Source organism: Crocodylus siamensis, chromosome 3 (genome assembly GCF_052110815.1).
Source record: "Crocodylus siamensis isolate JL-2025a chromosome 3, ASM5211081v1, whole genome shotgun sequence".
NCBI lineage: Eukaryota > Metazoa > Chordata > Crocodylia > Crocodylidae > Crocodylus > Crocodylus siamensis.
In genome coordinates, this window is record NC_143397.1 from 49,025,582 (window position 1) to 49,038,469 (window position 12,888).

Genomic DNA, 12,888 nt, shown 5'->3' on the forward strand with positions numbered 1-12,888 from the left:
TAAAAAGTACCAAATACTGGAGGATCTTCCAGGCTGTAAATGGATGTATTTCTCTGTGAATAGGCAGTAGTCATTCACTTGAGGAACAGTTGCCTCAATATCAGGTATGGCTTGAAGTCTGAGATGGGTATAAAATTCTAGTAGCTGATAGATGCACCTGTAGTCTGATTCTTGCTTAGTTCTCAGTTGGCTGGATAGTGTTGTATGTAACCAAGATGTTGTAAAGGTGGAGAGGGAGGATATTTGGATGCTAGTGCCTGGTATGGGGAGCCTTTGTCAGTCTGGTAAGCACTCTGCTACTGAACTTTTCTGTTTCTGAAGCCCCAAAAGCGCTAAGCAGGTGGGCAGCAGGGATTCTTCATTTTCCTTTCGTGTCCTCCATCAGATCTACTATATGTTTCTCCTGGTAGTACATGTATGTATATGTTCAGCAACTAAACGTTCAAGTCATTAGAGCCTTTGGAATTTTTTCTCTACTGCACTGTTTCTTCAGAAATCCTCTGCTTGGGAAGAGTTTGTTCTCAGGATGATCTTTACACAATGCTTTAATGTTCTGTGTATATATATATATGCTTTGCAATGTCACTTTTGTTAACATTTTTAAAGGCGTCAGTCTTACTGCTTCCAGGCCTGTCAGGATTTGCTTTACATTTGTGTTAATTAGGCTGCAGCTCTGATTAAGTAGATAAGCTCTCTGATGAAAAGATTATACATGTGATAATCTCTATTATTCCATTACTTTTTCTTCAGTTAGTAAAGCTGCAAAGGCTTTGTTTTGCCTGTTTAATGGTAATTCATACTCTAAATATATAATTTAGTAGTAGTTAATTCTTGAGCAAAAACAAACTGAAATATTATAAAATTTGTGTCAACAGGAAGTTATTGTTTTAATATTTAAGGTCCTGTTTATGAATGTACGTGCTTAAAAACATCTACATTAATGCTACAAGGCATTTAAAAATCAGCACTTAAATTCCTTAACATAGTTCTGAATGCTAGCGAGAACATCCAAATACCAGAAAATTATATATCCAGTATACATTTGAAAATTAGACTACCCAAGTGAATTCTTTTACCAAGATAGAAATTTTGCACCCACTGTTCTGGAGACTTTCCCAGAAAGAGTAAATTGCCATGTTGATCTATATTCTCAGATGACATCTAATTTTTTTATGCATATGATACATCATTTTTCTCTTCAGTGACACTATACCTGCACTTCCAAGATTAGTCTATTTAACATAGCTTTAGATGATTGTCTCTTTTATCATCTTCCCTTTTTGATAAGCCATGAACTGGCAGGTCACATCCAACTGCCTCCTAGTCTTGCTTACCAATTCATTATATAGCTCTTTGTGACTGAATCACTAGATATCATAGAAGCAGTTAGAAAGCAATACGGTATTATTCAAAGAACGTGCATTTAGGACTTTTGAAGAAATACAGCGTACTGCAAGCAACATGAAAATCCCCTTTTTCCAGTGCCTGCAACTGAGGCAGCTTTCAACACATTTCCAAAGAAAGGCAAACTTCATTAGAAATTGGACAGAATTTGAGAAAATATTGGTTACACGTATGAAAACACACAGGTCTGTGTTAATATACATCCATTTTAAATAGCCATATAGATGAAAAAACATTATTTATGATAAAATGGGCTATTGACATTGGAACAGAAATTCGTGCTAAAGAATGGGAGACCAGCTACAACAATGGTCCTCACACATCCATCTGCACAATGACAAAAGAAAATTATTTAAAAATCCTATACCTACGGTACCTCACACCACTTAAAAATTAAATGTATTTATGGTACAGGAACACGCAACTGTTGGAGGGAGTATGGTCAGGTGGGAAGATCCTAGCTTATATGATGGATGGGTCACAGAATCAAACCATTTTGGAAGAAGCTTGGAGACGTGACAAGGGAAGTAACAGGGTACCAGCTATCAGATAACCCATTAGTGTTCTTATTGAACCTTCCTGAGAACTCTGAAACATACGGCCACATCCACAGAAGCGTGGATGTTTTGTTTTCCTAGGGACAAGAAACAGTGGGCACACCTTGTACCGCTGCTAGTTCTCCCCAGGGAATGGCTGGGCCATGCACCCTCTGGCGCACAGCAGGTTACCCTGGGTGCTGTAGGGGAGGCTGGGGCCAGCACTGCTTTTTTGTGTGTGTGGATATCCAGGTGTCAGAAAGCCTCCCACGCTGCTACTTTGCAGCACAAAGAACAGCTGAATGTGCAGTATGCGGCACTACAGATGTCTGCAGTACCGCATACCACATGGCCATGCTCATCTGGACATGGCCTGTGAGTCCTAAAGAACTGAGTATTCATCTTCTAGTGGCTGTATGAATTACAGTTGCTAAAGCCTGGAAGACAAGTGACACCCTCTGCTTTCAAAAAGTTTGGAAATTTTTGGTAAGAGAAAAAGTCTTCTATCCAGTAAGTGTTCCACAAAGGAGAAGGAAAAATGATGCTTACTTAGAAGTTTGTTGGAAATTCTTGGAATATGCAAAACAAAAAGCATCTTCATCTGCCTTCAAGGAGAAAATCTGAGAAACTTTGAATACTGAAGAAAGGTGCAAGTTCTGTGAGCTAGCACTTAAGAACAAATTTGGAATAAATTTAAAATTAAAAGTAGATGATTACAAGATAGTGAGATTAGAAGATTGTGTTATACAGAGTTCTAAGGAAAAAGAGGGTGTGAATTTATTACACAGAAATTAGAAAGGAAGAGAAGAGAACACAAAACTCCTCTGGACACTGACTTGGCTTAAGAGAGCACTGTTGATGAAAGATAAATAGCTGTCTATGTATATTTTGGGGGATTGGATGCATCTTTAAATGTTACATTTGTTATTTGATCAGATGGATTTGTTAATACAGTAAAAAAACAAGGAGCAGAAGGAAGTACCATGTAACAGGTAACCAACAGGTGTTCTGTGGATGGTCATTTAAAATTTGAACAGTTTTCACAGTTTTTATTAAATCTATATGTAAAAAACATGCTTGCCAAAATAAGTTTATTTCCTCTTGTTTTTAGGTAATGTATGAAGCCATTAAAATTCCCAAATGGATTCCCCTTTCAGATATGCACCCAATAGACTATTATTCTTCTTATACCAAGAACTGCACGGGGCACTTTACAGAGAAAGAAATCAGAGATATCAGAGCTTTTTATTATGCTATGTGTGCAGAGACAGATGCCATGCTTGGTAGGTGATACTCCATAATACAGAAAACGCTATTAAAGCTGTTGACAGTTCTGATCAGACTTATTTTTTTCTAGAGAATCATTTAAGTTTGTGTATTAAATGATTTCTTAGATATAACATAAAGGATGAATAAGAAAAAGAAAAAGGTGGATTCAGGTACAAGTTCTGGGAATACTGTCAGTTTTCAATTACTAGTGGGATTTCAGACCAGGATAGTATACTGTTATATTGGCAAATCTTAATGGCAGCCATGGCAGGGGAGGTGGTAATGCACCAGGCACCATTCCTCACGGCTAAATGATGGAAAAAACTTACTGCTACTTTGTTTAGTAATATCTAAAACAAAAAAAGCTACTGCTCAAAACACAGACCAGCACGCAAAGACCTAGTTAAAGCTAAGCCCTATGGCTCAAGTTTACCTGGAGGCTGACTACAAAGCATTGGGGTTGGGGCCTTGATTAGATGGTATCTTCATATGCAAGTGTGAAAGAAACTAGAAAAGCAGAGAATAAGCAAGGAGACAGCAGAGAAAACACTGAGGAAGGAGAGTGATCACTGAGGAGGCTGACTTAGGTTCAGCAGCACAGTGAGGGTGGTGTCCTGGGTTCTGCCTTCAGAGGAAGACAGGGGCACATGGGCCTTTGAGTCTCCACTGCTGTAGGCAAGAGGCTCTCAAGATTTGCCCGGTGCTCTGCAAATCCTAAATGTTAAAGGTATATGAAAGCAATTTGTTTAAAACATTTCTCTTGTTTCAGGTGAAATCATTTTGGCTCTGAGGGATACAGGACTTCTTAAAAGAACCATTATTATATTCACTGCAGATCATGGAGAGCTAGCTATGGAACATCAGCAGTTTTATAAAATGAGCATGTATGAAGGAAGTTCTCATGTTCCTCTTCTAGTAATGGGGCCAAATATTAAAGCACAACATCATGTGTCAAATGTGGTCTCACTTGTGGATATTTATCCTACCATGCTCGGTAAGTAATTCAGTTTTGTTTGGAATACCAAAATCTCAGTGTTTCAGTTAAGTCAGAAACAAATTAAAAGTACTTACAATCAAAATCAGAGCTCCATTGTCCTAAGTCAGTGATTCTCAGCCAGGGTGCCAACGCACACTGCAGTGCCTTGCGTGTGAGGAGATAAGCAGATAAGCACAGGCTCAGGCTTGCCCCTGCCTAACTGATTCCCATCCTCACTGCCCAGCCTCTGTGCAAGAAGGTAAGCGCTGTAATATATAAAGTAGATTAGAAATTAGGTGTGATTCAGTTTCTAAAAGTTATGGAGGAGTGCCTTGAGTCCATAAATGGGGTTGGGGTTTAAGCGTACCTGTATTACAAGATTCTTACGACAAGTGGGTGTAAGAACTAAATGGAGGCATTGAGAATAGGATGAGAATTACAGTCACAGAACCTAATGCTACAAAGACTAACAGTCTATGAAAGAGCATGTGTCAAATGATTCAAAGCCTCCCCCCTCCCCATATAACCTAAGAAACTTCGAAACAGTAAACTATATCCTAGTTACCTACCTAGCAATTTATTGTAGGTATCATCATATAAGGGGATCTAGGGTTGGATTTCAAGGTTAAAGTGTGATTAAGAATAAAGGCTGGCCAAGAAGGCTGAAGCTGGAGTAATGTGGCCATAAAACAAAAATACTTGAAAGCTGTAGTTAGAGCAATTTTAGGAGAACAGGCAATAGGAACCAGATTATGGAGGGTCTTGGATGAAACTGGGGGGAATGCATTTAATACCATGGTTACAGAAAGTACACTAAGTGACTTTAGAGGAGAAAGAAAGAATAGGAACATGTAATGAGTACAGAAGCTAGTATATGAAAGGTGTATTGTTTGAGGCCACACACGTAAGTACGTATTGTATTTTGAAGAGAACAGCCTTTCAACAGAAAACCAAAGAGTAGGGTAATGGAAGCATGAGAGTAGAGGTGAAGGAGGCCATGAGTTAGAAAAGATTGGGTTAACTGGAACTATTGGAAGGATTAAAGGAGGAAAATATATGAGAGACCTCATTGAATGAGCCACTGCATCGGTGATCAGCAGAGATGATCTAGCATTCATGGTCAAATGTAAAAGATGAAAATAAGAGAAAAAGGGTGATGATGAAATAGAGTAGCGTTTAAAATCGGAGAGAATGAAGGAAGGCCTTGATGACAAAAGTATGGAGAGGAACAGAGGTATCAGGTACAAGGAAGAAAGCATTAAAAGGCACAGAAAAGAAAAATTAAAGGTGACAGAAGTTGGTTAGGCAGCAGTAAAAGTGAGGCAATACAAAAAGGATGAGAGGACCTGCATACTTTCTTCTCTGCCCCCTTCACTGCCCCACCTTCCATTATGCCACCTCCACTGCTCAGATTTCCTCACTTCTCTGTCTCCTCGATTCTTCCTTCTGATGCCTATTTATACTGCTCTTTCTCTCCTACCCACCATTGTCTTCTCCTTAAACTGCACATGTGCTAAAGTCATTCAGTTGACAATACAGGCAAATTATTTTTTGTCCAAAGAACGAAGTACAGCAGAAGCATGGTGCAAATGCTCCCCAATCTTTACTTTTATAACATGCCTCTGATGAGATCCCTTACACGACAGAAGATAGTTCAGTTTCCATGCAGAATATATCATGGGGCTCTCTTGAGAGTACAGTCAAGGATGTCAATACCTACTTTATGGCAGTGTTAATTTTTATATTAACTGTTCTACTAAAGACAAGGGCTGGGACCACGTGAGTTGAGTCATCTGATGATAATATCTGCCAATCCTATCTAGACCCTAATTTAATTGGTAGTCAAGAAATTAAAGTTCTGCTTCATTTAACCAATCTCCTGTGGTGTAAAAAATTATATGTCCCAGATCTGGTACTTATATATAGGGACCTACTGAATTTGGGGCAGCTGTCCCGATTTTGTGGTTTGATTGCAGCACTGGTCACCATTTTTGCGGGAGAGCGTGGCACCCCTACCACACACACACACCTCTGACAGAGGGGCCCCAGAAGTCCCAGCCCTCCTCAGAGGGGAGGGGTGGGATTTCTGGGCCCCCTTGGCCAGAGGCATGGGGGTGGGGGGTCACCATGCTCTGCCATGAAAATCTCCCCCCGCTTCCCCTATGCTTCAGGACACCAGGGCTTCCCTCCCTTTTCTATTTTTGCAGCATTCTTCTCCCCCTCACTCCCCCACTTGCTGCTGAGTTTGCACTTTTTCATAGGGACCTACCTATTTTCCAGTTTCCACGAAAATCATGAAATCGCAAATTCATTAGGTCCCTACTTATATACAAACACATACAAAACAGATTTTAAATCTCTCATTTGTCTCCTCCCCAAATAAGTTTCTTGGCCAAATGTTTAAAACCCTTCATTTCAATCTCTTTTTCTGAAGTTTGCATTTTAAAGGCCTCTCCCTTCCTGTTCTGTCTTTCAGTCTCCTGTTCTGTCATTTTCTCCTTCTTGTAAGCCACATTCCAAAAATAGAAACATAAATCAAGTAAAATTAAATTATTTAGGTAAGAAAAAATAAAAGCATGTCTGTCATCTCTTAACCTTTCTGCCACACAACACTGCTGCCTAGTGATAAAACAGACTTGGATCTTTTTTCCATGATAAATATAATCCCTTTGGTCTTATATGGTACAAGGAAGTATTTTCTCCCAAGGTACCATTTCATCTACATATTTAGTTTCCTGAAAAATTGCTTACCCTATTGGATCATGTGCCTTCAGTACATACTATATGCTAAGGCTCATATTCCCAGCAAGGACTTTATAATAGGTATAATTTCTGTGAGAGTGCATCTGTTCTTCCATCTTGTAACAGGAAGGAGAATGTCCTCTCTTGGCTCCTGAATTGCTGGTCAGTGGGGAAGTGTTGTGGGGACATGGCCTTCATAGATTTCATAGACATTTGGGCTGGAAGGGACCCCGGAGGATCATCGAATCCAGCCCCCTGCCCCAAGGGCAGGAAGTCAGCAGGGATCATAGGATCCCAGCAAGATAAGCATCCAAACGTGTTTTGAAGGCGTTCAAAGTAGGTGCTTGAACCGCCTCCGGCGGCAGTGTATTCGAAACCTTGGGGGTTCGGGCAGTAAAGAAGTTCTTCCTTATGTCCAGCCTGAATCGGTCACAGTGGAGTTTGTGACTGTTCGATTTTTGTCATTCCTTGGGGCGCTCCGGTGAACAGACGTTCCCCCAGATCCTGATGAGCACCCCTGATAAATTTATAGGTGGCCACCAGATCGCCCCAAACCCACGCTTTTCTAGGCTGACGAGTCCCATGGCTCTCAGCCTCTCATCATAAGATCTGTTTTCCTGACCTCTGATCATGGTCTCCTCTGCACTCTCTCAAGGTTCTCCAAATCCCTTTTGAATTGTGAAGCCCAAAATCATTTTGGAAAGGCTTGTGCCATTGAAGATCCCTAATCTTTGAACAATGTTTGCACTTAACGGGACACAGGTACTGCAGGTCTTTCCACGTGCTACACAGGGATATGAGAAAGAAACTTAAGTCCCGTTTAGGACCGGGCATAGTCTAGCCCACAAACTGGAGATTACCATTTTTCTTTTTATTGCTAAGGAAAAGTTTTCTATTCGCTATGGCAGGAAGCAGAAAGAGAGTTTGATGGCAAACGTATAGTTTGCAAAAGCAACTTAACAAAAGAGAGGGAATAGGGAAAAAAAGAAAAAAGGCTACATACTACTGAAGGGTTATGGAAAGAGAATTCACCAGCTAGGACTATCCATATAGAGGGTACCCTTAACAATGAAGTGACCACTCCATGTACCTGCAGTAATTTTTAGATAAAATATACATTACACAAATCTATCATGAGATAGGCAATGTTGAGTTCATAATCAGTGTAGATTGTATTTGGAAGAATAATAAAAACAGTTCACATATGTAGTACTTTGATGTTAGTAGGCACTTTGGCATTTAGATAGCAGAGAACTTTACTCATGCTAAGCTGCCTAAATAGAGAGCAGCACCAGGGCACATGCTCAAGGCCCCTCTCACTGTCTACTATGCCTAAATGCCAACATTGGTCATATGCCAAGCAGAAGTGGACAGAGCTTGATTCTCAGCAGCAAAGACAGCTATAAACCTTCCCCTAGCACATCTTAAAGACATTGCAGCCTCCTAATGATATCTGTTGAAATGAAAAAACACCCATACTGTGACTGAGCTGAGACAGGCCCCCACAGCTGCACTATGTAATAGAAAATTGCATGGAATTTCTGTTATGCTGTGTACCAACAGAATAACCTTTCTGCCAGGACTTCCACTCACTGTCTTCTCACTAGCATTTGTAAGGAGGTGAGTAACCAGGGCTGAATTACTTTACCTCCCTGTATTTCAGCTTCCCCATTTGTAAAGTGGGAATATTGATATTGAGATCCTTTTGGAAAATAATTTGTGATCCACTGATGAAAAACAATATATGTGGGGTACAGTAGTTGCTAATGCAGTGCCTGTGGCAGAGGAATCCTCTTTCAGTTAATTCTTAATACTTATCTGGCTCTCTCAGCTTACATAAAGAGGCCAAAGCAAAGGTGAGATTCTTAAAGGTAAAGGAGCACCACCTGTGTGTGTCCAGTTAAGTGAAATTCAGGTTGCTGGGATAGCAGTGTAATGGAATTTCCCTGCGTTGTGGTTTTTATGCCTCAATGGTAGTGTTCTAGTGTATGCTCTTTGATGGTGGTCTTACCAGGAACAAAATTTAGAGGACATGTATTACTTCAGCAGCATGTTCACTGTGTACTGTATTCACTCAAATCTAAGATAAAGTTCCCCCCCCTCCACACACTCCCTACCAGTCAACCTAGGGGGAAAAAGAATCTCATCTTAGATGTGTGTACCAAGCAGGGTGGGAGGGGGCAGGCAGCTGCTGCAGCTCTGACTCAGGCCCTGAGCCCAGGTTGAAGCCAGTCAGACCCACATCAGCCTCCTCCCTGCCCCCTCTGCTTGTCAACTGCAGCTTCTCCCCACTCCCTGCCCCATTCATTGTCATTCATAGCTCAGCCCCAGACCAGGCTGGGTTTCCTTCCAGGCATGGAGCACATGGAAATCCTGTCCCCAGCCCAGCCAGCAGCACTGACATTACTGCATGGCCCAGCAAGGGCTGAGCTTCCACATGCTGTGCTCTGGGAGGGAACAGAGCTCCAGCAGTATCTGACAGCCAGGTGGGAGGTAGGGGAAGTAGGAGAGAGACTGCAGAAAGCAGGGGTGAGGACAAGGCAGAGATTGTGGAGTGGAGGGGGAGGGGAAAAGGCTATGGAAAGCTGGGAGTACAGGGGCAAGAAGGCTGCCTGACCCTCACCCCCCACCTTCTATTTTCCCTGCTGCAGCAGTTGTGGGGTGAGGGACAAATTTAAGACAATTCTTCAATAATTGTAACCAATTCATAATTTTTCCATATATAAAATGTAATTACTGGGGGGTCATCTTAAAATTCAGAGACAACTTAGATTTGAGTAGATACAGAACCAAGACTTCATTATTGTTACTAGCATTATTTAAGAGAAGGTTTAATAATGTTGGTCTTTGTTTAGATATAGCTGGAATCCCTCTCCCTCAAAACCTCAGTGGGTATTCCCTGATGCCTCTGTTATCTGAAAAGGCAGAAGATGAAACCTTACCCAGAAGCCCACATCCAACATGGGTACTAAGCGAGTTCCACGGATGCAACGTGAATTCTTCCACCTATATGCTTCGAACTGACAAATGGAAATATATTGCATATTCAAATGATCACTCTATTCCACCTCAGCTCTTTGGTATATTAACAACTTTTACTTTACTAATTTTTTTTAATTTCTCAGTTTTGTTTAATTTAAAAAATACCTTGGCAAACTATTAACAGTTCTTTTTTGTTGCAGACCTTTTTGCCGATCCAGATGAACTAACAAATGTAGCTACAACATACAGGGAAGTAGCACACTCCTTGGAGAAAAAACTTCGTTCTGTACTTGACTATCCAAAGGTCTCTGCTTCTGTCCATGAGTACAACAAGAAGCAGTTTATCAATTGGAAACAGAGTGTAGGACAGAACTACTCAAATATTATTGCAAACCTTAGGTGGCATCAAGACTGGTTAAAGGACCCAAAAAAGTATGAACGTGCAATTGATAAGTGGCTTAAATAGAACATTTCTGTACAGAAAAAAATACAGAAAGGAAGTATTGACTCTGTTATATATCATTTCTATGAAATAAATTAGTATAGTGAATGCACTCAAGAAATAAAACTATTAGAGTTGGGTACTTTGTGCCCAAAAACTTGTCAAACTTCCTTCCCAGTTATATAGTTGTTCTAATAAAAGATAGTAGCAATGCAGTAATCCAAGGATTATCATCACAACCTTAATTTGAGATCCTTTAAAGCAATAATCATACAGGGCACATCTACATACGACATTGTTGCTGTCTATGTTGCTGTAGCAATGCACTATGGCAAGAGTGTCCGCAGGCAAAACCTGTGACACCGCAGCTACAATCGCTGTAGTGAACGCGCTCCCCCAGTTGCATTGCTATGGCAATGTAGTGCCTAAAAATAAATCAGGCACAGTACTGGCTGTAACTGTGCCATAGCAGCACGTGTAGATGTGCCCACAGACTTGGATTTTTCTTTTAGCAAGACATGTATTTTATATAATCAATCATGTTACCAAGTCTGCATTCCATCAGATGAAACTTTTAGTTCAAGGTTAAATCAGTTGTCATAGTTGGGAAGGAAAGTGCATAAATATAAATTCATTTCCATAAAATAGTCCTGATTATTGAGAAAATGTATGATGCTTTAAGCAATTAAACACTAAAACCCAATGAGAATTTGCATGTATAAGAGACATTAAGACCTCAGGATTTGGCATAGTGGGGGACAGATTATGGTAATGTATTGTAACATCAGGTTTGGGTCTAGATATATTTGCCTGGGTCAGCAAGCATACAGCTGTGAAAACAGCACGAGAAAGTATAATAATTAGTACGGGTCTGAAAAAAAAATCAGAGGTCCATTCTTGTATTTATCATAGAAACCTTCTCTATGCAGACCCAGTGGGATTCTTCCTCTCCAGAAGTGTCTTAGTGGGCAGCTTCTAACCATTAAGACTGGTGCCTGCTTTTGTGAACCTCTGAATTATATGCAGATGACAAACAAATCACAGAACAACAAATATACAAACAGAAAAAAAAAGGTTTTGTATACTAGTGGAAACTAACCAAAACCCAAACGTGTGTGTAGAAATTTAAGCTTCAACAACTGCTTCTGTGCAGCAGAAAATAAAGACAGACTGTGTAAAGCCACAGTCCTGCTCTTAGCTCCTGCAGGTTGACATTTATCTCTTCATGAATCTGCATGCAAAATTAGGGCCTAAAATATATAATAGAGATAGGATGCAGGGGATGCCTAAAAGAATGATGAACTTAGTTGTTACTATTCTGCATCACAATGCGGAGATGTATCACAGAAAATAAGCAGGAAATTAAATTAGTTTGTGATTAACGCTGTTTTTAATTAAATCCATCATTAAATCATCATGAAAATGTACAGTTTGTTGTTGTACATAGCCAGCTACAGAAGTAGCTATTTAAGGTCATATAATCCTTCATACTTAAAAACTGACATATAATAAGTCGGGCTGCTTGCAGAGATTTAAGAAAAAGCAGTCACACTTTACCAGAAGTAGCACATTACTTTGACCTGACTCTGCAGTATCTGAATAGATTGGGTGCTGCAGCAGGGCTTTTGGGCATTTTTAGCTAAAGCAGAGTTAATCAGCTATTAAATAAAAGTGCCAAAAAAGCCCCACTAAAGTGCCCAGTCTATACAGACGTCAGGCAAGCTAGGTCCAACTAAGGCACTGCCTCTTTTGGGCATGTGCAGGGCTCAGCACAGGAATGCACTGAGCTTAAAGTAAAACGCTGTTTTTTATTTTGGGGGCGGGGGGGTTGTTTGTTTTTTTAACATCTGCAAGCAGCCTCAGTGATAAAATTAGGCTGTCAAAAATGGACATGAAAATACTACTTATTTATTGACTTAAACATGGTATATGTATCCAATAAACTGTTTTGATAAACTATGTTTTATAGCTATACTATATTATACATTTGCACTAATAAAACCTTATATTTCACTTACTGCTGTTATAATATTTCTCCTTCAATTCTTGTTCCAAGTCTGAGGATTATAAATGAATAGGCCAAAGCTACTCCTTGAGCAAAATAGTGCACACAGTTCTTATTAAAATGGGTACACACTTCAAATACAGATGGACTCACTATCAGCAAAAATGAAAATTAGAAAAAAGATCAGATATCAGCAGTGAATTGTAAACTGGCTATATAAATTGAGAAAAGAAGTATACTTCTGGGAAGGCCTAGGACCAATCTGTATGGAAGGGAATTGCAAATCATCAACATTCAAAGGTCTGGAGGGAGGTAACACACTGTATAGAATGTACAATAATAAAATAAAATTACCATAAGCTTTTGTTCCAGTGGTATTTTGTTACAGAGTATTTACAGAATTATCTAGAAGGGAAAATGATGTCTTGTTGGAAGGTCAGGCAGAATAGTAAATTTTCTCTGAAGGTAGTGAGCCTGCTTTACAAGGTAGTTCTTGGTAGGCGTTTTACTCAAAGCGTTAACGTGTGCTAGC

The 12,888-nt window shown here is 40.0% G+C and overlaps 1 protein-coding gene across 2 annotated transcripts in view; it reads left to right on the plus strand.

Moving 5' to 3' along the window:
• Positions 1–12,368, plus strand: part of ARSK (arylsulfatase family member K) — a 44,246-nt gene extending 31,878 nt beyond the window's left edge. For both annotated transcript variants that reach the window (XM_090038279.1, XM_090038280.1), the window contains exons 5-8: positions 3,052–3,223; positions 3,979–4,203; positions 9,783–10,007; positions 10,110–12,368. In XM_090038279.1, coding sequence (XP_089894405.1) covers positions 3,052–3,223; positions 3,979–4,203; positions 9,783–10,007; positions 10,110–10,375 — 888 coding nt within the window. In that variant the 3' untranslated portion in view covers positions 10,376–12,368. The remainder of the gene's footprint in view (positions 1–3,051; positions 3,224–3,978; positions 4,204–9,782; positions 10,008–10,109) is intronic.
• Positions 12,369–12,888: the final 520 nt, after the last annotated feature.